At 41.5% G+C, this 23,399-nt stretch overlaps 2 protein-coding genes across 3 annotated transcripts in view; one reads left to right on the top strand and one right to left on the bottom strand.

Moving 5' to 3' along the window:
* The window catches only part of LOC131219552 (glycerophosphodiester phosphodiesterase GDPDL4-like), a 29,827-nt gene extending 11,603 nt beyond the window's left edge, over positions 1-18,224 (top strand). Inside the window, exons 2-9 of one of the 2 annotated variants that reach the window (XM_058214749.1) lie at positions 761-1,054; positions 1,689-1,804; positions 2,395-2,896; positions 4,625-4,663; positions 5,148-5,432; positions 15,048-15,187; positions 16,194-16,677; positions 17,357-18,224. In XM_058214749.1, the coding sequence (XP_058070732.1) occupies positions 761-1,054; positions 1,689-1,804; positions 2,395-2,896; positions 4,625-4,663; positions 5,148-5,432; positions 15,048-15,187; positions 16,194-16,677; positions 17,357-17,664 (2,168 nt within the window). In that variant the 3' untranslated portion in view covers positions 17,665-18,224. Of the gene's footprint in view, positions 1-760; positions 1,055-1,688; positions 1,805-2,394; positions 2,897-4,624; positions 4,664-5,147; positions 5,433-15,047; positions 15,188-16,193; positions 16,682-17,356 lie in introns of those variants that run through there. The other variant, XM_058214750.1, reaches the window with a different exon arrangement.
* Positions 18,225-20,946: 2,722 nt separating this feature from the next.
* The window catches only part of LOC131219551 (E3 ubiquitin-protein ligase UPL5), a 31,858-nt gene continuing 29,405 nt past the window's right edge, over positions 20,947-23,399 (bottom strand). Inside the window, exon 3 of the mRNA XM_058214748.1 lies at positions 20,947-21,799. Within this exon, the coding sequence (XP_058070731.1) occupies positions 21,536-21,799 (264 nt within the window). The 3' untranslated portion in view covers positions 20,947-21,535. The remainder of the gene's footprint in view (positions 21,800-23,399) is intronic.

Here is a 23,399-nt window from a genome sequence, read left to right as displayed (position 1 = left end):
TTTTTTTGCTAGAGGGATGTGGGTGAACTTCTTTGAAGGTTTCCCCATATCACGCCTGTAGGTGTACCATGACATGCTGATATTGATTGTCATTAGTCGTCATAAGAGCAATCTTGATAAAATAACTTTATCCAAATGACCTTTGTTTTTGAAAGGTAACTGAAATTTTATTAAGCAAGCGCCAAAAAGGCGACAGAATATACAACGATAACATAACCAAAAAGCTTACAAAGACAAATCGACTCCCCACCCCCAAATTACACTAACATTGACCACCCACTTTCCCCACCATTTCCACATACCCCATTCCGAAACAAAACACGTAGCCTTCACTAATATCCAAATGACTTTATCTACACAGCTCTATAATGCAGGCCAAACAGACCCTATAAAATGCTGAGCTTTTGGGTGGCATTTGGTACAAGGTGCACCTTTTAGTGATCCAGACCATTCATCTAGGGTCCCACCATGGATAGGCGGTGGACCAAATGTCGTCCTCATTGAACAATCCAGTTATCCAATTGTTAGCCTTCCTCCAATTGGATTGCTAGTGTCGTACTTTATTCAAGTTTTTACACCATAGCCCATTCATGGTGAGGCCTTCTGGAACAGTTTGGATCACCAAAAGCTTGGCCCACCTCTAGCTAGATACTTTGTGCCATGCATTGTACAGTCCTTTTATTGTAATTGCTTTTGTTATTCTTAGTTACCTGCCTGGCCCACCATACTGATACATCATTTTTTTTCTCCCCATTCACAGGTAATGCACCCATAGTGATTGCTAAGGGCGGCTTTTCAGGGCTTGTTCCTGATTCCAGTTACTATGCATACTCCATTGCATCACTGATTAGCTTACCCAATGTGATCATGTGGTGTGATGTACAATTAACAAAGGACAATGTTGGGATCTGTGCACCGAACGTAATGCTTGATAATGTTACTGATATTCAATTCTTGTTTAAAGATAACAAAAAGTCTTACATCATCAATGGGGAGCATCTGGAAGGATGGTTTTCTGTGGACTATACAGTGAAGGACTTATCCGATGTACATTGTAAGTTGGAATTCTGATATATGTAGCTGTTGACGTGATCTTCTGGAGTTGTCTTCATGAATGGAGTTGGTATGTCTTTTGGTGTTAGTATACAATGTTTGGTCTGAATTGGGGGGCAATTCTGTAAATGTGGTGCCCCTCTTTCCATGAACCAGATCACTGGTTCGGGCTGACTACCAAAGACATTGTCTATTGATGCTTGTCAACCATATCTGTGCATGCAATGTTCTGTGTGCGGCTCTGCACATGGTTGCACAAGTCAACATACTTTGGGACATCAGGACCATGCATCACGTGGGCCTAGCATGTAAATGACCTGGCCAAAAATTCAGTGGACTCCAATCATGATACTGATCGCACACATTCATTGAAGGTGGACCACTGGTTGACTGGGATGCATGGCTTGGATGTCCCATGCATGTGCCAGGTTGGCACATGGGGCAGCGTGTAGGCTAGACAAACTCTTCTTCCATATGTAGCAATCATGATTATAATTATCTGATGGGCGTAAATTAGGAGTCTAACAAACCAAATGAAAGGCAACTCATTGATCATCGATGAAAATATTGCATTCCACACTCTTGCAATTTACACTGTCAAATAGTGTACTGACATTTTCTTGCTATCTGGACAGTAATTCAGAGTATTCTTTCTCGATCTGACAAATATGATGGTGATCTATTCCCCATACTCACTGTAGAAAAGGTTGCACAACTAGTGAAACCGCCGGGCTTATGGTTGAATGTTCAGGTGAATTTTATGAATTGTAAGTCACGCCTTTAAGAGTATTGGTGCCTTTGTCCAAGGTAGACTAGAGCCTTGATAAGCTCCTATGGACATCTCCACATGCATGCAGGTGGTGGACATCCTAGCCGTTCATCACTTGGGGGTCTCAACGTGTAGATGACCTGGTCCGAAAAACTCAGGATGGTCAACTTATCAGGGGGGCACATGCACAAGAACAGCGTACAGTTCAACGAAAAATTCCAGCGTCCACCTTCCATGTATAAACAGGGCCTTCCTGATGATTCGATTCGCTTGATTTCTTGGGCCAGGTCATCTTCAGTGGGTCCCACCTGATGCAAGGTTTTGATGTGCACCAAACAAGTAGTTGTGTGTGGGCTCAGCTAAACTCTTGCAGAGTTTGCATTGCAGTTTGCCTATTCTCTTTTTCATAAGTTTCTATTGGCATCACCAGTACTGTAACTTGCAAAGGCTCCAAATTTGAATTGAATTCTGAAACTTCCTCTGCATTTAAAATTCGTAATCTACATGAACGGGCTTCCTATGCATTAGCTTTTTTGAACTGAGTTGGTTTTCTGTTCTCATCTTTATTGCAGCATGACATGTTCTTCAAGCAACATAATTTGAGCATGAGAAACTTTGTGCATTCTGTTTCAAGACGTGTCATTATTGACTACATTTCATCACCAGAAGTGGCTTTCTTGACAAATATTGGAGCAATGTTTAATAGAAGCAAAACAAAGTTGGTTTTTCGGTTTCTAGAGCCAGAAGTTACCGAGCCTTCGACCAACCAAACTTTTGGTTCTCTCTTGAAGAATCTTACGTTCTTGAAGACATTTGCTTCTGGAATTCTTGTTCCCAAGGGCTACATATGGCCGGTAAACATGGATCTCTATTTACAACCCCACACCTCTCTTGTATTGGATGCTCATAAAGAAGGGCTGGAAGTTTTTGCATCGGATTTCATGAATGACGTACCTTTAAGCTACAATTACAGTTATGATCCACTAGCTGAGATTTTATCTTTCATAGACAATACTGATTTCTCTGTTGATGGTGTACTGTCGGACTTTCCTATAACTCCATCAGAGGCCATAGGTGAGTTTCTTTTAATCCTCTCATTGTAAAGTTCATAGTCTTGACTCATTTACAAACTTCGAGAAGTTTAGGGCATTCCTAGACTCCTATTCCTAAATAGAAATAGAAGTGTCATTACTATCATCCGCTATAAGTAGTTTGCACCAACTGTTGGATCCACTGTGCTGAGGGGATTCGGCCATTAAGAAAACCAAGCCTCCACCTTTGTTCAGTGCACCTGCACTTGTGCCCGTTTGGTGAAACTGGTTGCCGCTCTCCAAACCTGGTGCCTCTTGATGTACCTTCATGGCAATATTATTCTTACCGAGGTTGCTTCGCATGGTTAGCTGTGAAGGCTGCTTTTGTACCTGTTGTTTTTAGCAAGGCTTGTGCTGACAAGTCACTTGAGCTGTTGGGGGACAGCTTTTGTTTTTGGGTGGCTTTTTTGCTTTGCTTTATTTTTTTTTCTTATCGTCTCTTGTTCCGTGTCCTGTATTTTCCTTTATTTCTTAATAAGATTCTCATCTTTCAAAAAAGACATGTCACTTGAGCAGTAATATTCTCATCTTTCAAAAAAAGACTAGTCACTTGAGCAGATTGAGGATGCTTGCCACTGTGCATGTGAGCAGCCTGGGTATGGAAATAGGGGTGGCAATGGGTTGGGTCGGGTCGGCCTGGTGGGGGAACTGGCCCTACCCACTTCTGTGGTAAGGTTTGGGCCAAGCTAAATGGGTAGTGGTTCAGGCTTGGGTTAGAAAATGTGGCCCATTTAAGTAAATAGGTTGGGCTCAGATTGAACCCTACCCAACCTGACCCTCCCGTATAGCTTATCAGTGGGCTGGGCTACATGACCTGACCCAACCTGGCTCAAAATCCAGAACAAATTAATAGACAATAAGTATAGATGCATACAGATGATCTATGTATGTTTGCATGTATCTGCTAGTTGGAAGGGCTAGGCATACCTTTAGGCCCATATTTCATTCATAAATTTGAGTGTGGTCATGCCGGGCTGGGTCAGGTCAGTCAAGCCCGACTTAATTGCCATTAAATGGGTTGGGTTGGGTCACTGGTTGGGTGAAAATTCTTGGCCCATTTAGTAAATGGGTCAGGCTTGGGCTGACTTTGACCCAACCTAACTTGGACCCAGCCCATTGCCACCCTTATTTGGAAAGAGAAGCTTAAGGATGTCATCATATCTTTATTTTCATTTGCCATAAAATAAACCTCCATGGTTCTGGAGTCTTCTGGCTGCCCATGAAATCACACCCCAATTCACATATATATGTAACCTCTATGATCCTACTAGCAGAGCAACCCCACCAGCAGAGGGACTCGGACTCTACTAACTTTGGCTATTGGCATACCCTTGAGAGATTTGTATATCTTCATAACACTCGGAACTTGTTTTTGTAAATCTAGTGCTTGTTTGTTAGTGATTTTTACTTGTGAGGCAAAGTAAACATATTTATGTATCATTTCTGTTAGCTTGGAGTGATAGATTAGTTGCAAGTTATGGCCATTTTAACTGAACTGTTCAACTATACCTGTGGCCTCTTTAATTTCTTATTTTTCTTTTCTTTTCCTCTTTCTGGCCTTTTGATATTTTAGCTGTAATCTGATCGATTTGGAGCATAACTTCATTGTGACAGCTGCTCTGATTTGTTTACTGTTGACTTGTTACTAAGCCACATGTTCGCTTTAGAGAAATATTTTTTTCAGGATATTGATTTCTCAGTATTACTGCAGGTTGCTTTTCTCACATAAACAAGAATAGTTCTGAATATGGTATGTTGCTATCCTATGCCTTTCATTTTCTTTTCTAACTTGCCAACGGTACCCTTGGGTTAAAAAGTCTAAGCCCTCACGCACCTCTACATGTGGCAACTTGACATGTTGGATGTCCAAGCAGTGCATCAGTTGGGCCCCAATGCAGATGACAAGGCCCAAATTCAGGCTGATTAATTCTTCAGGTAGGTCTCCCTTGTTTATAAACAACTGACGGATGTCCGCATTAATTGAACACGTGTGGCTGCCAGAAGAGTGGACCAGTCTGATTTTCTGGTCATGGTCATCTACACAGTGTGGCCCCCATAATGGTAGCTTGAATGTCCCATGCAATTTTTGGTTGTCACATGTGGCTATCTGGGTTGCATTTGGAAAAAAAAAATGCTTGTGGGCTTAGCAGCAAAACTCTTAAAACTTAATGCTTGATTACAAATATAAGTAACTCAATGTCAACCTTCTTATGTCATCTTGTGGCATGTTTCAGAAAAACCAATAATTATCTCACATAATGGAGCTAGTGGGATGTATGCTGGTTCCACTGATCTGGCTTATCGACAAGCTGTTGAAGATGGCGCAGATGTTATTGATTGTTCTGTTCAAATGACTAAAGATGGGATCCCCATATGCCTAAATTCTATAAATCTTTTTGATGGCACGGCAGTAGTTCAGTCACCCTTCAGTTCTCATTTTGCCACTATTCCCGAAATTCAGGCGAATGCTGGAATTTTTTCCTTCAATCTCACATGGAAAGAGATTCAAAGCTTGAGGCGTAAGTCAAACTCGGTTTCCACTTTTCTTGTTAGTTTGCATCAAAATCCATTTGAAGTAAATTTCATTTTAGCACATCGGTGACAGTAATATTCACCAGCATTTTTCCTTCAAAAAATGCTTCTGCTTCATGAATTTTTTTTATCCTTCAACAAAAATCCACCAGCATTTTTCCACCTTATTATCATGTTGGAGTAATTAGATGGCTACTTGGAAGTGTAGGATTTTGATATCCTACTCCCCTCACCTGCTAAAATGTATGCGAGATCTTATGTATCCCTCTGGTGGGCCATGCTATGTATCTGTTATAGCCCAAAAGTAGGCTGGTCCACATATGAGGTGGGGCATGCATGTCTGACGTTTGGTAAATTTGAATTGACAAAGCGTCCACGGTCAATGTGCATGTGTTGTGCCTAATGCTAAGATAACCCGATTTTCTTGGCACAGCACATACCTGCTCAGGTTAACTTGATGAACAACTTTTGGATCTCACATATGTATTATGAGAGTTGGATTGCAAACCTACTCATGTATTGAGCCATTCGAGTGATCTTGTTTCTTTAAGCCATTCTAGCTTTTATACTTCATTCCCCTTTAACATAGTCAGATATACGGACCCCATCCCTTGATGTAGTGTATGTTACATCCATATGTCGAACTTATTCTTATGGGCTTTCAATCCATCCATCCTGAGTTTCTGTAAAAGAAAAGAATTTTCATTTGAGTCCTCAACAAAGTTATGGGATAGTGTTGTTTTTTTTTTTTTGGAAGGCTGGGATAGTAATTGTATCAGCGTTTATAGTAACGTAAAATTGTATCAGTGTTTATAGTAACGTAAAGAAAACTGATGTGCTTGATGATGATAATACAGGGGCACCACTGTCATCATCATTTTGGGTTTGCATAAAATTAATGAAACCTTTGTTTGAGGTCCTCCGCAAGGTTATGGGATAGTAATTGTGGTAGCAGATATGCTAAAATAAAGAAAAGATTGAAGTGCTTCAAGATAATAAGACACATGCATCATCATCGTAGCCTTGTCCCAACTACTTGGGATCAGCTACGCAAATCCTATTCTGCCAACTATTCCAACTTAGGGCCTATCCTTGGTAAGTGAAGAAGCGGTCATATCCCTTCCATGGTATTAAAGATCGTTTGATACGACCTGCTATCACTCGAGTCATATCAGTTTTGGTGGTGTGGGGGTGTGTGTAGGATGATGTGGTGTAAGGCAAGTGTACGTTGTTTTTCGGTTTCCTCCTTTTAGAAGTTGTTTTGCCATCAGTTGGGTGAGGTCAAATTCCGACAGTCATGTTGTGGCACTATGGAGCCCCTTTGAAAGTGGTGGCCTTTGCTTGGTTAGTTGGAAGGAAGAGAGTCTTGATCATAGACAATCTGACAAAAGGGGAATGATGATCCTATATATCTGCATGTTGTGCATGAGTTGTGCGGAGTCTATTGATCATTTGTTCGTTCATTGTCGTGAAATCAGCTGTATTTTTCCATATAGTCAATCTATAGCGGGACCGACTAGATGAAAAGTTTGGATCACCACATGATGGGATAGAAGGGGTTGAGCCTGTTGCAAAAAATATTGATTTTAATAAAATATATTTCAATAATAAAATAATATATAATATATAAAAAGTTGTTTTGAAAAACACCTTTCTGTGGGTTTCTGGGAATAGTCCCACATGGAAAAGGGAAGAGAAAAATCTATGGTTTATATGAAGGATGTGAAGTATTATAATATTTATCTACTTAGTCTGTGGACTATGGCACACTGGAACACCCGCACTCGCGCTCGCGCTCGGAATCGGGCACGGGCTCGGTGCAAGGGCGTGGGCATGTGAGGCAATGTGGCTGTAGAGGTGCTAGTGGCGTACTTTGCACTTCGCACGTCCGCATCGTGTCGCAGAGGGTCGCTCCTTCGCGACCTTGAGCGAACCAGAGCGAGACGTGTGCAAGTCAGAGTGCGTCTAAGTGGCTATGGCGGGTGGCTGGTTAGCAGAGAGACTAAAGAACTGGGAGAGAAATCTCTTAGTATAAATAGAGGGACTGAAAAGAGCTGTTGCAGCAGAAACTGTAACAACAGTCAGCATGCAGCAGATTAATGGCCCATGCACAACAGTTAGAAAACGGCTAGTTTTCCAACAGCCAAAAATGGCTTAATGAAATTTAAGTCTCTGGACCATAACCTCGTAGCCACCATAGCCTATAAAAGGAGGGCCTAGATGGGTTTCCAAATCATCTCAACTCACTCTAGCAAAACCATATGAACTGAGACAGCCAGCCCTTCTCCACTTATATATTCTAGTGTTTTTAGCAACATAGCAAGGCTTAAACCTTAGCTTGAAGAACAGACCAGCGGTGTGGTCTAGGACGGTTTAACTGAACCAGTGACTGAAGATTTGAACTGACCTATGCAGAAGTCGAAACTACTTTTTCTCTTCTTTTCTTTTTCTTTTGGGATTTTTCTTTTATACTGTAATACTGCCAGAAAGTGTGTAATTGAGTTTCATTTGGTGGGCCTTCGTGTTTGCTGAACGCAGACCCACACCGGGCTCGTCGTATCCTAGAAGCTGTTTGCCTGTAACCTATCAGCATACTCAATTCACTTGAGTAGGGACAAATAACGCTTTAAGGACAGCGTTTCAGACGTGCTTCAACCTGTCCTGATTTCAGATTATTTTGCAATTTTCGGTTTTCACATTATACAGAAATACATTAATCTGTGTAATTTCCAACAATCTTTAAGCGTTATTTTCTTTGATGGAAGCCGACAGTGTTTCATCCATCAAGTTGATGAATCAGGACTTGATACATCTTGATCGGTTTGATGGAACCAATTTTACAAGATGGCAAGACAAGTTGAAATTTCTCCTGATGGCGCTGAAGATCTATTATATATTAGATCCAAATTTGCAAGCACTACCTGAAGCATCTGACAAAGACACACCTGAACAAGTAGCTGCCCGCACCAAAAGAGCCGAAGACGAACTCGTGTCGAGGACACATTCTGAATGCTCTCTTTGACCGCCTGTACGATCTGTACCAACAGACGTCATCAACAAAGGAGATCTGAGCCGCTCTGGAATTCAAATACAAGGCTAAAGAAGAAGGTACCAATAAGTTTCTCATCGCCAGGTATTTTGACTTCAACATGATAGATAATAAACCGCTGTTGCCCCAAATCCAAGAACTGCAGCTAATAGTAAACAAAATCAAAGCGATAAAAATCGATCTTCATGAATCATTTCAAGTCGGGGCTATAATCGCCAAATTGCCACCGATGTGGAAAGACTATAGAAAGAAGTTGCTGCATAAAACCGAGGACTACATTGGAACAAATCCAGAAACACCTCAGGATTGAGGAAGAATCCCGTAACCGCGATAGAAAGAATGATAACGAGAATACCTCGTCCAAGGTACATGCTGTAGAAAACACTAATAACAAACATCCTGAGAAGGACGATTTTCTGAAACCTAATAAAGGGAAATTCAAGAAGGACACCTAAAAGAAGAACGGAAAGTTCAAGGGCCCATGCCATGTCTGTGGAAAAACCGGGCACTATGCTCGAGTATGCCGCTATCACAAATCTAAAAAAGAGGCAAGTGTAGTAGAAGAAGGCGATATCGTGGCTATGATTACTGAGGTGAATGCCATCCAAGGCAAATTTCCAGGTTAGTGGTATGATACTGCCGCTACAGTACATGTATGCTACGACAAATCAGCCTTCAAAACCTATGAGGAATTGACCGATGGTCAAGAAGTCCAAATGGGTAATGAAGTCCGATCGAAGGTCGTCGGCAAAGGAACTGTCGAACTGATATTCACCTCTGGAAAGAAATTGATTCTAACTAATGTACTGCACGTCCCAGACATGAGGCGAAATTAAGTTTCTGTGGATCTTCTGGGAAAACCAGGCATACGGGTGGTGTACGAGTCAGGTAAACTGATTCTGTCCAAAAATGGGAATTTGGTCGGAAAGGGATATACTTGTAACGGAATGGTTAAGTTTTCTCTGAATGAAAGTACCACTTCTGCGTATATGGTTGAATTCGCTGGACTGTGGCATGATAGACTAGCCCATATAGGGTATAGTACCTTGAAGTTCATGACTAAGAATTGTTTAATCTCATACACAGATAATGAAACCAGAAAATGTGAAGTGTGCATAAGATTCAAAATGACAAAGAAACCTTTTCCAAGTGTTGAAAGATTGTCTCAAGTATTGGATCTTGTGTACAGTGATATCTGTGAGTTAAACGGCATTCTTACTCGTGGAGGTAAACGGTACTTCATAACCTTTATAGATGATTGCTCTAGGTATGTGTATGTGTACCTATTAAAGAGCAAAGATGAAGCATTAAACATGTTTAAAATATATAAAGCAGAAGTAGAGAATCAACTGAATAAGAAGATAAAAATTCTCTGTAGCGATAGAGGAGGAGAATACTTCTCCAATGAATTCGATAACTTCTGTGAAGAACATGGACCGATGCATCAATGTACAGCGCCATACACACCTCAACAAAACGGAATAGCTGAAAGGAAGAATAGAACGTTAGTAGAGATGGTCAACTCAATGCTGATAAGAGCAAAGTTGCCACTTAGTCTATGGGGTGAGGCACTGCTTGCAGCGTGCCATATAATAAACAGAATTCCGTCTAAAAAATATAAAATATCTCCATATGAAACATGGAGAGGTAGAAAACCTAACCTAGGATATCTAAAAGTGTGGGGGTGTCTTGCGTATTGTAGAACCCCTGATCCAAAAAGAACTAAGTTAGGACCAAGAGTTATTAAGTGCGCCTTCGTAGGGTATGCACAAAATAGTAAAGCTTATAGACTTCTAGACATGGAGTCTAATTCAATAATATAATCAAGAAACGTTGAGTTCTTTGAAAACTCACTATCCTTGGAGTCAAAGGATAATGAAATCCAAACTCCTAATAGAGAAGCAGATAGCACAGCTCCACAGATAGTGGAAGCTCCTATTGATCCTCGTAGGAGTCAAAGGACAAGAATAGAGAAGAGTCTAGGAGATGACTATATAGACTCACAACGTGTCATTTTCCATCTTGTAGAAGGAGATAGAGAAAATGTTATAAGGAAAATACGTATAGTAATGACTATAGAAGATGATCCTAAAACATATAAAGAGGTCGTATCCTCTAAAGACTCAGCTTTCTGGAAAGAAGCTATAAACGATGAAATGGAATCTATACTATCAAATCAAACGTTGGAACTAGTTAACTTACCTCCAGATTCTAGACCCATAGGTTATAAGTGGGTATTTAGGAAGAAATATCACACTGATGGGACTATCCAAACCTTTAAAGCTCGACTAGTAGCTAAGGGTTTTAGACAAAAAGAAGGAATAGATTACTTTGACACATACTCTCCTGTAGCTAGGATAACATCCATTAGGATCTTATTTGCGCTAGCTTCCATACATCATCTTGACATCCACCAAATAGATATAAAGACCGCATTCCTGAATGGTGACCTCAACGAGGAGGTATACATAGAACAACCTGAAGGATTCGTTCTACCAGAAAATGAAAACAAAGTATGTAGATTAGTCAAATCTTTGTATGGATTAAAACAAGCACCAAAACAGTGGCATAAGAAGTTTGATTCCAAAATACTATCTCATGGTTTTATGCATAATGTAGCTGACAAATGCATATATTCTAAAGTAGATGGTAATTACATCGTTATTATTAGTTTGTATGTTGATGACATGTTAATAATAAGTAATAAAATGGAAGGTGTAACTGAAACAAAGAGGTTTCTATCTTTCGTATTTAAAATGAAGGATCTTGGACAAGTTGATATCATTCTTGGTATTAAAGTTAAAAAACATTGTGGGGGTCATGCTTTGTGTCAATCTTATTATATTGAGAAGATACTAAACAAGTTTAACCATCTAAATATAAAGGAAGCAAAAATCCCATTTGATCCAAGTATCAAGCTAAAAGAAAATACTGGAAGAATAGTTGCACAATTAGAATATACGAGTGCTATAGGGAGTCTTATGTATGCTATGCAATGCACTAGACCTGATATCGCATATGCTGTGAGTAAACTTAGTAGGTTTACTAGTAACCCCAGTACTGAACACTGGAATGCAATAAGTAGAGTCCTTGGTTACTTAAAAGCAACCAAAGACTTAGGACTATTTTATTCAGAGTTTCCTGCCGTATTGGAAGGATATACCGATGCGAGCTGGATATCGAGTGCAGGGGACAACAAGTCTACTACAGGGTGGGTATTCACCCTAGGAGGTGCAGCTGTATCTTGGGGATCCAAGAAACAGACTTGCATAACCCATTCGACTATGGAGTCTGAATTTATAGCCCTGACTGCAACAGGCAAAGAGGCTGAATGGCTAAGGGATTTTCTATTAGAAATTCCTTTCTGTGTAAAGCCTATATCGGCTGTCACTACATTGTGATAGTGAAGCCACATTAGCTAGAGCCTATAACGACACTTATAATGGTAAGTCTAGACATATTAGTCTTCGACATGATTATGTCAGACAATTGATTCGAGATGGAATCATTGCTATTTCTTATGTGAAATCAAGCAATAACCTGGCAGATCCTTTCACTAAACCTCTACCGAGAGAGGTAGTAAAGGCTACATCTAGAGGGATGGGGTTGAAACTCTTCAACCAAAGTTCCACTAGTGATGGTAACCCAACCTAAAGTCAGAAAATCTCTAATTTTGGGTTTAATGGGTAAGAACAAGTCACTGATATGTGAAAAGTTTTCAGCACTAAATTATAAAACCTCATCCATAATAGATAAGTGCTGAGCGTTACGATAGAGGGTTGAGTCTTAGAACTCTTAATGAAATCCAATATATAAGAACAATTATTTTATAGTAACGGAGACACTGGAAGGATTTCACCTATATGAACGTAGAGATGGTGCCGTCTCTCATGAGAGTTAGGAGTTTTCTCTTGGGATCTTTCACGAATTAGGATAAGCACATGGCCATTAATTGTGTTGAGCGAGATTGTGGGAACTCTAACAAACACATAACGAATATATGTGGTATTTCCAATTCTGTTATATAGGAATAATTGATTCAAAGTTGCGGCTACCAGTCATTTCGACAGAGTTTTGAGATACTTACACTAAGGAAACATTAAAATCGAAAGATATCTTTCTTTATGCATATAAGCTAATTATTCTGGTAGTATTGTTTAACTGAGAAAATAATTTTATAAAATCAAGTGAGGGATTGTTGAAAAAAATATTGATTTTAATAAAATATATTTCAATAATAAAATAATATATAATATATAAAAAGTTGTTTTGAAAAACACCTTTCTGTGGGTTTTTGGGAATAGTCCCACATGGAAAAGGGAAGAGAAAAATATGTGGTTTATATGAAGGATGTGGAGTATTATAATATTTACCTACCTAGTCCGTGGACTATGGACCTTGCGTGTTCCAGTGCGTAGCACTGGAACACCCGCCCTTGCGCTCGAGCTCGGGCTTGGGCATGGGCACGGGCTTGGGCATGGGCACGGGCTCGATCTCAGTCACGGGCTCAGTGCGAGGGCGTTGGCATGTGAGGCAGTGTGGCTGTAGAGGTGCTAGTGGCGCACTTTGCACTTCGCACGTTCGCATCGTGTCGCAGAGGGTCGCTCCTTCACAACCTTGAGCGAACCGGAGCGAGTCGCGGTGCGACTAAGTGGCTATGGCGGGTGGCTGGTTGGCAAAGAGACTAAAGGACTGGGAGAAAAATCTCTCAGTATAAATAGAGGGACTGAAAAGAGCCGTTGCAGTAGAAACTGTAACAGCTGAGCCATTAGGAGGGTCTAACTGTAACTGTTGCATGGCTAGCCCAACAGCTAGAAAACGGCTAGCTGTTGTCTCACAACAGTCAGCATGCAGCAGATTAATGGCCCATGCACAACAGTCAGAAAACGGCCATAAAATGACTAGTTTTCCAATAGCCAGAAATGGCTTAATGAAATTTAAGTCTCTGGACCATAACCCCCTAGCCACTATAGCCTATAAAAGGAGGGTCTGGATGGGTTTCCAAACCATCTCAACTCACTCCAGCAAACCCATATGAACTGAGACAGCCAGCCCTTCTCCACTCATATATTCTAGTGTTTCCAGCAACATAGCAAGGCTTAAACCTTAGCTTGAAGAACAGACCAGCAGTGTGGTCTAGGACGGTTCAACTGAACCAGTGGCTGAAGATTTGAACTGACCTGTGCAGAAGTCGAAACTACTTTTTCTCTTCTTTTCTTTTTCTTTTGGGATTTTTCTTTTATACTGTAATACTGCCAGAAAGTGTGTAATTGAATTCCATTTGGTGGGCCTTCGTGTTTGCTGAACGCAGACCCACACTAGGCTCATCGTATCCTAGAAGTTGTTTGCCTGTAACCTATCGGCATACTCAATTCACTTGAGTAGTGGCAAATAACGCTTTAAGGACAGCGTTTCAGACGTGCTTCAGCCTGTCGTGATTTCAGATTATTTTGCAATTTTCGGCTTTCACATTATACAGAAATACATTAATCTGTATAATTTTCAACAGAGCCTCCCTAGCAAACCGCTTTCTACAATCAACGCATGTTTATACTCTCGTGTTTTGCATGTTTTTTATACCCACCAGTTTTCATAACATGTGCTGATATCTGCTTCTCATGAACGAGCTTTGCCAAGCCCACAAATGTGTGCAATAAAGCTCATATACACGCCACACATGTGCCAACATGGCACGATGGGTCCAAGATCCAATCCATCCATCAGAACGGCACCCCTATATTGATTCCCTAGCCCAAAGAATCAGCTTAATCCACTGGTCAGGTGGGACACAATTTTCAAAACAGATATTCAGCTCTGAAAAACTTGGCTGTAGTTTTCTAACCCATCCACCTGTTTCCAATATTCAGGCCCATGTGCTAATTGGACAAGATTTTATTCAAGGGAATACATATCTAATATCAGATAAACCTGATGGATGGTTTAGATCTTGGATGTAGGTGCCATGCTTGCAAATGTGTGGCATGTACATGAGCTTTATTGCACACACGTCTGCTTAGCTAAGCTCCTCTTGAATTCTTCTACCTCTGATTTTTGCCAAAGCCTCATTCTTGGAATTGGATAGCTGTTGCTTTATATTTTGATACTGCTGGAATTAATCACTCCATGGAGACATACTCTGTTTGTTTCACATGCAGCACGAAATGCTTTTGGTGTAGGACTGCATAAATAGGAGACTTCCTAAAGCTCACTCGGACCATTTGAGCCGTACATCAAGTGGACCCCACCATTTAGATGACCTGATACAAGAATTGTTCCATTCAGGTCATCTGGTGGGGACCACATGTATGGAAACAATAGCAAAGTCTGAAAGTATTTACTGGTGCTCCACTTTTAGCATACATGTCTGGCCTGCTTGAGTGAGGACCTTCACGAATTTTGGGCAGGGTCATTGACGCAGTGGGACCTACTTGATGTATAAGCATAGATGCCTCAAATGTGCAAAAGTTGGCATGTTTAACTTTGTGCTGGGTGTGTTGGGAGAGGTGCATGTGAATTTTCCAAAATGACCCTTTTTTCCCAATGCTCTTTGTAGCGGCCATATCGATTCCATACATGCACTACAATTTGAAGCGGAACCCAGCATATGCAAATGCAGGAAATTTCATGACATTATCTGATTTCTTAATCTTCTCAAAGGGCAAACCTATCACTGGAATCTTGATCAGTATAGAGGTGAGTACATACATATTCACATTACATATAAAATAAAACGGATGCCAACTCTCATCCATGCTAGTGTATTTTCACACAATACAAGATGGGCCCATGTGGTTATGAAGAAGGATAATCTGGACTATCCATCTGATGGGTCCTGTAGCTAATGCACAACTGTACAAGTATGACATTCATTCAACAATTTTATCCCATCCAGCTAATGCCTTCAAGTGGATGGTTAGAAACAAAAATTCCCAATGGTCCACTTTTATTTGAAAAACTCAGATGGCTAGGATTGCCCTGTCAGGTGATTTTTATTTGGCCATCCATCCACCATAGTTCATCTGACCAAGTAAGCTGCATGGACCCATTGTGACAAATCTTCTTCTTGGCAATTTCTCGGCATTGGAATTTCTGTGGAGTCAGATTTTGACGTTTTTCTCATGATATTATCAGGAAAATCTAGCTGAAAATAACATATTAAACAATATGTTATTAATTAATAAATATTTTTAAAAACTTAAAATATGGGCAAAATGATTTACTTTAAACTTTTAAATATTTATTTTGTAAAAAGGCAATATTTTTGTGATAAACTCACAAAAAACTTAAAAACTGGTGAGACCTTGAAAATCTCACGATAATCTTGTGATAACATCATTTAATGAATTTACAGTGAAATTTTCCAAATCTCAGGAATATTTTTTACAATGCATGGCCCCTATTCAATTCAACTTACTCTCAAGCACAATGAAATTAAAATATCCTCAGTAAAACCTCCTCTGAAGTGATTACTATGACAGACTGCAGAGCTGGCTTTGCTAGCCTCTGTTAGCCATGTGGTTCTAAGATCCATATTCTGTGGAACGTGATCTAGTTAGGCACTACGAGTCACCCTCGACTCAGGCGAATCGGACCAATTCAGCCCCGACTTGGGCGAGTCACTACTCGACTCAGGGCTGAACGAATCGACCTGAGTCACTGACTATTTTAATCATGGTTATTCACCTTTCTCCTCCTGCAGAACGCTGCCTACCTTGCAGAGAAACAGGGTCTTGGTGTAACAGATGCTGTCTTCAGTGCCTTAAAACATGCTGGTTATGACAACCAAGCGGCTTTGGAAGTTACAATCCAATCCACTGACAGTGCCGTTTTAAAGAAGTTGAAGCAGCAAACGGACTTCAAGCTCATGTACATGGTTGATGAATCCATCCGTGATGCCCTCAACTCATCACTCAAAGCCATCAAGCAATTTGCGGATTCGGTGGCAATCAACAAGGTCTCCGTATATCCTTTGAGTGCAAGCTTCCTAACTGGTATGACCAACCTCGTACCAAAGCTGCAGTCGTTTGGCCTCACTGTCTATGTGTATCTATTCAGGAATGAGTTTGTATCTCAAGCATGGGACTACTTCTCAGACCCGACGGTGGAGATCAACTCATATGTCCAAGGGGCTGGTGTGGATGGAATCATAACTGATTTCCCAGGGACTGCTAGAGCATACAGAAGTAAGTGGGCCCCACCATTCATGTTCTTCTTTTCTTTTAACTGACATATCTATCAGTTCAAATGCAGCTAACTGGATGCTGTTGATTTGAAATAAGGTTTTATGAAGCGTAAAATATAAGAAAAGAGAAGGGCTTCATCTGTTTTTTATTTGAGGAATTATCATGTCTAGATGCATCAGGATGTGAAAGGTTGGCCCATGGTTTGGTGATCCTGACCATTGATCTGATGGGATCCCATTGTGGATGTGGGATGGCTATTTTTTTTATATATTTATAGACCGGAGTTTACTGGACGTCTTATCTTCAGCTTTTGTTTAGACAGTCTGTTTTCTTAACTGCCTATTTATATGCCACTTACTAGAGGATTACGATCCTTCGACTTGAGGGATTTTTGGGTCAGTTATCATCTAGGTTGGTTCTATCAGATCAATGGTCTGGATCACTGAACCATCGGACGTATGGATTGGGTATTCCCGCTTTTTATGGTCCCACCAATCTATGCTCATTTCTAATAATTTTTTTATATATGTAATAAAGATGCTACTGGGGCCCACCTGATCAACACCATTGGTCATATAAAGGTGGATGCTCCCTGCCCAGCTACTGACCAATTAAAAAAAGGGGTTCCTTACATTCTTCATTTTCTACATTAAACTTTCATTCCTTTGGTTTGTTGCAGGGAATTCTTGTTTGAAGATGGGCAGTGGAATGCCAGTTTATATGACCCCTGTTCAGCCAGGAGGTCTGTTACAACTAATTGCTGCTCAGTTTCTGCCGCCAGCCGAGGCTCCGCTTCCTGTCCTGACGGAGTCCGACATAGCAGAGCCGCCTCTGCCATCTGTTACAGTGAGACCACCTGCCTCTGGTATAGGTGGTAATTTTCTGGGACCCACTTCTCCACCACCTTCAAGCGGGCCGCCACATTGCATTGCCTGCATTTTCGTAGCTCTATCAATGCTTCTCCTTGCATCCCTCTTAATCCTCTGAAGTGCAATTCTATGATCTTAAGTGAGCCGCAATTGGGTGGTACAGACCATTGATCTGATGGACCCACTGTGGGTGGACCATGGTCCAAGAGTCTCTTATACTAACATCTCAAGTGGCAGACTTTGGGGCTTTTCTCAGTTACATGAGGACTGTTGTTGTATTTGTGGGCTTCTGATGGAAGGGTCAGGATTATCCAATTGGGGAGATTGTTTTGGCATGTTCCATCCATCAAAGGGTCCCCTCAGATCAATGGCATGAGAGGATCCATAGATTTCCACAAGCTGAGGCAAGGGTGGATGATTCTTGTCTAAAACCTGCATATGATTCTACCAGATCAGTAGGCTGGTGTTGCGTTTGTTGTTGGGTGCTTGTCTGCATTGTTGCAATTTCAGTTTGTAGTTGATTTGCTGCTATTCCTGTTATGGGAAAATGTAAGATACAATGTAGGTGATTTTCAACCGTTGGCTGGCAGCTTGATGGGATGGCCATTGTCGGCCTTACATTAAGTGGGCCAGTTTTTCCTTGCCTCTAACAAGCAACATCAGGATTCACCGTCTCCACCCACTGGGGTCCACATGATGATATGGTATGATGATTTGAACTATTCATGTTCTAGATACTAGAGATGGGCTTCAAATCCATGGGTTCCACCTCATACGGAGCCAAATTACATAGGTTTTGCGGGCTGCCCATCCCGAGTGTGTCCCCGCATACTATGGTACACCTTACTCTAGCGGCGTCCTGCTCTAATACCACTTTGATACAGGACAATTAACCACTTAGCACTAAAATCTCGAATTGATGGAGCATGTCAAATTAATCCATTCATCTCATAACCCAGGCTCCACATCCATCGGCTGGGGTGCTCGCCGAACCCTCCACGTGGGCACTAAATCAATGGGTTCTACCTCACACGAGCCACCCACCTCATACATATGATCCCTAAATCATTTGTTCTGCGGCCGCCTACCTTGAGTGTGCCCTCACATCCCACGGGCTACCCTACTCAAGCCTTATGTGAAAACGGTCATGCATTAGGTGGTCTTTAAAACACAGACTTGACAACATAGACGGTTCTGATCATTGATCCTCGCTCTGCTTGCCGTGACTTATGCTGCATCTCCAAGTCATGGGCCACTGAGGAAAAAACTCTTATTTCTATGCATTTTTCAGGATGGTGGGAGTGGGCTGAACTGGCAATGGTCAGGATCCACTTGTGGGCGGTATAGTGGACTTAGATAAGTGATTTAACCAATGGTCTGGAGTGGCCCGATGCTCTGTTAAAACAGTGTGGTTGGGCACTTGGTTAGTGGGCCTTTCTTTCTATTTTTACATAGCAATCTTGGCTCGGACATTTAGCCTATGGGCTGGCCATTGATAGGCTAGGGGCAATGTATGCAATCTTCCATCTGGATGCCGGCCGACGAACCCATGAGGAACGTGTGCTTGATAAGATCTTTCCATTAGGTGAGCTATAATGTTTAGATCTCGTGGCCTGAAAATCAGTCCACCTACTTCCTCAGGTAGGCCATGGCATTCAAAACAAATGGATGGTTGGGAAAAGTTGTTTTGAGTGTCAGTTTAGTTGCTGCAGCAGTAATATTTTAATAATAAAGCTTACTGCTAATTAAAATTAATAATACAGTAATCATATGGGGAGTCTTGCAACTAACTTGTTCATGAGGTGGGCCCCCATGGTTTGGTGATCCTCCAAAAAATGTCCTCCTGCATTGGTCGATCCCAGCCGTCCATCAGATGGTGAACATTTTTTTGGCTTCAATGTAGACAGTTGCATCTTTTTAGAGATAAGTGATAGGATTATTAGGATCCAACAGAGCAGGAAGATTTACAGGAGTGGGCCCACCTTGATCACGTGGGCCACCCAAGGAAGAATATGGACTAATCAACTGTCTTTTACAAAGCCAACTGAAATTGGCTGATTCAGTGTAATTAATTTGCAAATGTTCGTTTCCAATCCCACTAGTTTTATACTTTCACAAAGAGAAACTTGTTGTGGACCGAGTTTACACGTGGGGCCATGGTTGGCTGATCCAAGCCATTGATCTGACGGCTACCACCATGGGTCGACCATGCACGCCATTAAGTCCATTTCCATTTCTATATTGAATGTGGCTTGGTGCATTTCTTCTTTAACCATATATTTGTATGCCAACGATAGATATGTTAGAGTTGATCCATTGAGGCAGTTGTTTGGGCATGGTCTATCCATGATGGGGCCCCATCAGATCAATGGCTTAAATAAAACAAGCCTAGCCCCACATATACAAATAATTTCTTGCACACTAGGGAAACTCCCGCTTCATTACAAGAAGCAATCTCAGACAATTAAAAATAAAATTAAAAAATTAAAAAACCCAGGAAGCCCTTTTCTGTGAGCGTTTGGTTGCACCACATATCATGAAACTTCATGATATTTTGTACCGATCACCTACAGGCAACGGCAACATAGCTTAATATCGGCATATCATCTTTCCCGTCAACATGCCACTTATGCAAGATCAATACCATTAAAACGACGACCTCCAACACGACAATCACGAGACACAAGGATCTGGTTGGTTCGCTCATCAGAGCGGCTACTGTAGGATTTAAATGGAGACCAACGGTCAGGACTCAAATACAGGTGTAGCCTGCCCAGTAAGTGGATCAACCTGATCTTCAACAAGGACGACCTTCATGGTGGGCCTATCATTTTCATGGTACCGATCTCCTGCACAAGTGGCACGATGGAAGGAATGATGGTGCTTTCGCCTATAGGTGTCCGAGTTGCCGTCCATCCAGCAGTTAACATTCAATCTATCATGTCCGTACGACATCCACACCCCCATTCAATCAGTTGGCCCCACCATATATGTGTGTGTGTGTGTCCGCTTATCGAATGGATGAGATGATTTTTGCTCAATGTGATCTTCAATGGTGGGGCTAACCTATTGGACGGGTTGGGTTGGATGTCACACGCACATGGCATGTTGAAAGTTACCTGCTAGGTGGATGGAAACTTCATATCCAACAGGTTGGATGCCAGCATTTATTTTATATATATATATATATATAGCAGAGACAAGAAAAGCTAATATATGAAGAATGATTCAAGCAGGAATTAAGTGCATTTGCAACGCAAGCTTTCTCCCTTCCCTTTTATGCAGTACCTTTCTCCCTTCTATGCAATAAAAAGGAAAGTTTCAGGAAGAAGATACAGTTTCAAGAGCAGCGCCAAACAGAGGATATTCCAAGGGAGAGGAGATGAATCCTTAGGAGATCTGAGATCTTTCCTTCCTACTACATATACATAACTATAAATTATATCTAGACAAAAGGAGCTGAGAGAATCAGCAAAACATAAAAAAGACTTCCTGTTTCAAAACAAAGTGATAGAAATAGCAGCCTTTCCTTTTATCTTTTTTGCACCCCCCCTCTACTTACATATGCCCCCCTTTTTTCCAACATAGAAATGTGAAATTTGATCCTACCTGAGAGATTCCAAGGTTAACGCCAAGACGAATGCGGGTTTCCTTCGCAGCACGCATAATGACATGGCGCGGGCTAGCCTGATTCTTGGGTCGATGCATGTTAACAGCAGACCCCACCTGACGAATGACCTGATCTTGAACGGGTAAATAGGAATGCTAGAAGTGGATTTTCATACTTATCTCTCAAGTGCAAATGAGAAGGCCTCTGACCAACAACTCGTCAATCCAAACAGCTCAGACTTATTGTAGCCTAACCATGATCCATTAAGTATCACGAAGAAAACCATCAATCGTCTTGGTGTGAATCTCTGCAGCATTCACCCTTTCTAGCACCTGTACAATTTGTTATAAACATGTTCCCAGGACAACTGATCTGCACACTACCAAATGCCAAAGCTCCTGCTCACATGGTCCCGCGTGATAACTTCGAGGCGGCGATGCATGACATCCATGGATGGGTACGGAGGAAGACACAAGCGGTAGAAGCATGTATGTGACGTAGGTAGGCGGTCATTAGAGTCCGATGTCTTGAAGATGTATAGTTTAGAAGCCAAGCCACCGAATCCCTCGATGGGTAAGTGATTCACGGAGGTCCAGAAGAAGAGAAGTATTCTTTGCTGCTCTTCGGACATGCCCTCAACGACCTGCACAATTACCACAAATGATCCATGAAAGTGAACAGGAACACATTGGAAAATTCGGTAATGAAAATAATAAAATATTAACTATATTGCCGTGGCACTGCTCCCAAAAATTTGGGGGTCAAGAGGGGTGACACGTAGACCCTCATCCATACCTGACACCTGTACCAGCCATATCTGCATAACATTGTGTCTGATATACAGAAAATCTCATTCGCCGGCTCTGCAAAATATGCAAAGTCCATCTCTAACATATCACATGGATCCTTGGTTTTAAATATCACCTCGTCTGATACAGGACTGAAACGGACCAATAGGGTCTGATGCGGACCGAAACAGCATCTCCTTGGCATCTCACTGAACAAGTTTGTGTGTGAATCTCTAATCCATCACATGGATCGATATTGATGGTGCATGGTAATTGTGGCAACAGGCTTCTCATCAATGCCCATGATGTGGCATTGATAAGATCCGCCTCTTAGTTGCGGGATCCTTCTAACTAGGTGCTGCTCCCACCGCTTCCTACGTATTTATAGTTGTTTGCATTTTGAAACAAACTTTTCCTCACTCCCATGACCACATCTATTGCCGCTCCGCTTCATGCAACCGTAAAACACCTTTCACTGTGAACGTGCCCTCGAGGCAATGCCGGTGAATCTTCCAACTATGGAAATGTGGTCTAGCCTCGACTTCATTTTAGACTTTTTAGCTCCTAATATCATTATCATCGACATTATCATAGGTTTGTCCCAACTATTTCAGGTCAGCTTTATGCATCCTATTAGCCAATAAATAAGATCTACAAGAAGGAACACTTACCTAGAGAGAGATAGTCTAAGAGTCACAAGCAAATAGTTGATTAATAAGTGTGTTTCCATGGTACTGGGAAGATGTGGGGTCCACATGATGCATGAATGAAATCCAACCCTTCCATCAGATGCGTCAGACCATGTTACCCACGGAGCCCAAAAGTCAGGCTGATCTGTGAATCAGGTGGGCCACAACACAGGGAACAATTTGAGAGCGGACTCCCACCCTTCCCCATTGTGTTGTTTATATGGGATCCAGGCCATTCAGACCCTTCACCTGGCATGGACCAAGTGTCAGTTGAAAATCAGGCTGGTTTGCAACTTGGGTAGCTCACGGTGCAAATCAAGGGTGGACCTGCCCTCTCAATTTTTTCCCAGTGCTGTGGCCCACTTGAGTTTTTAATTGAGCTGATTTTCAGAACACAAGGATAACAAGAGGTCACACATCTGATGGAAGGGTTGAATGTGCTCATACATCATGTGGGCCCTACATCTGCCCAGTACCAACAAAAGCTTATGGTGGTACAGGTCCCACTGGATTGCACACCAAGATATTATAAAGTAAATGGAGATCATAAAATGAACATTCTTTATAGATCCAGTCGATCCCTTTTAAGTGCTTGAAGAAACCCACCAAATGCAGGACAACTGAACCATGACTATTTGATATTGGGTGTCCCACGCCTATAACTTAAAATAAAAGGTCCGTAAAACTTAACTGCAAGCATCCCTGTGGATAGTTTCTTCAACAGAGAAAGCGAAGGTATGTCTAAGAGGGCAAGAACTGAGAAATC

This window comes from Magnolia sinica, chromosome 11, assembly GCF_029962835.1.
Source record: "Magnolia sinica isolate HGM2019 chromosome 11, MsV1, whole genome shotgun sequence".
NCBI lineage: Eukaryota > Viridiplantae > Streptophyta > Magnoliopsida > Magnoliales > Magnoliaceae > Magnolia > Magnolia sinica.
The sequence above is the reverse complement of the archived record's forward strand: the minus strand, read 5'-3'. Positions and strand labels throughout refer to the sequence as shown.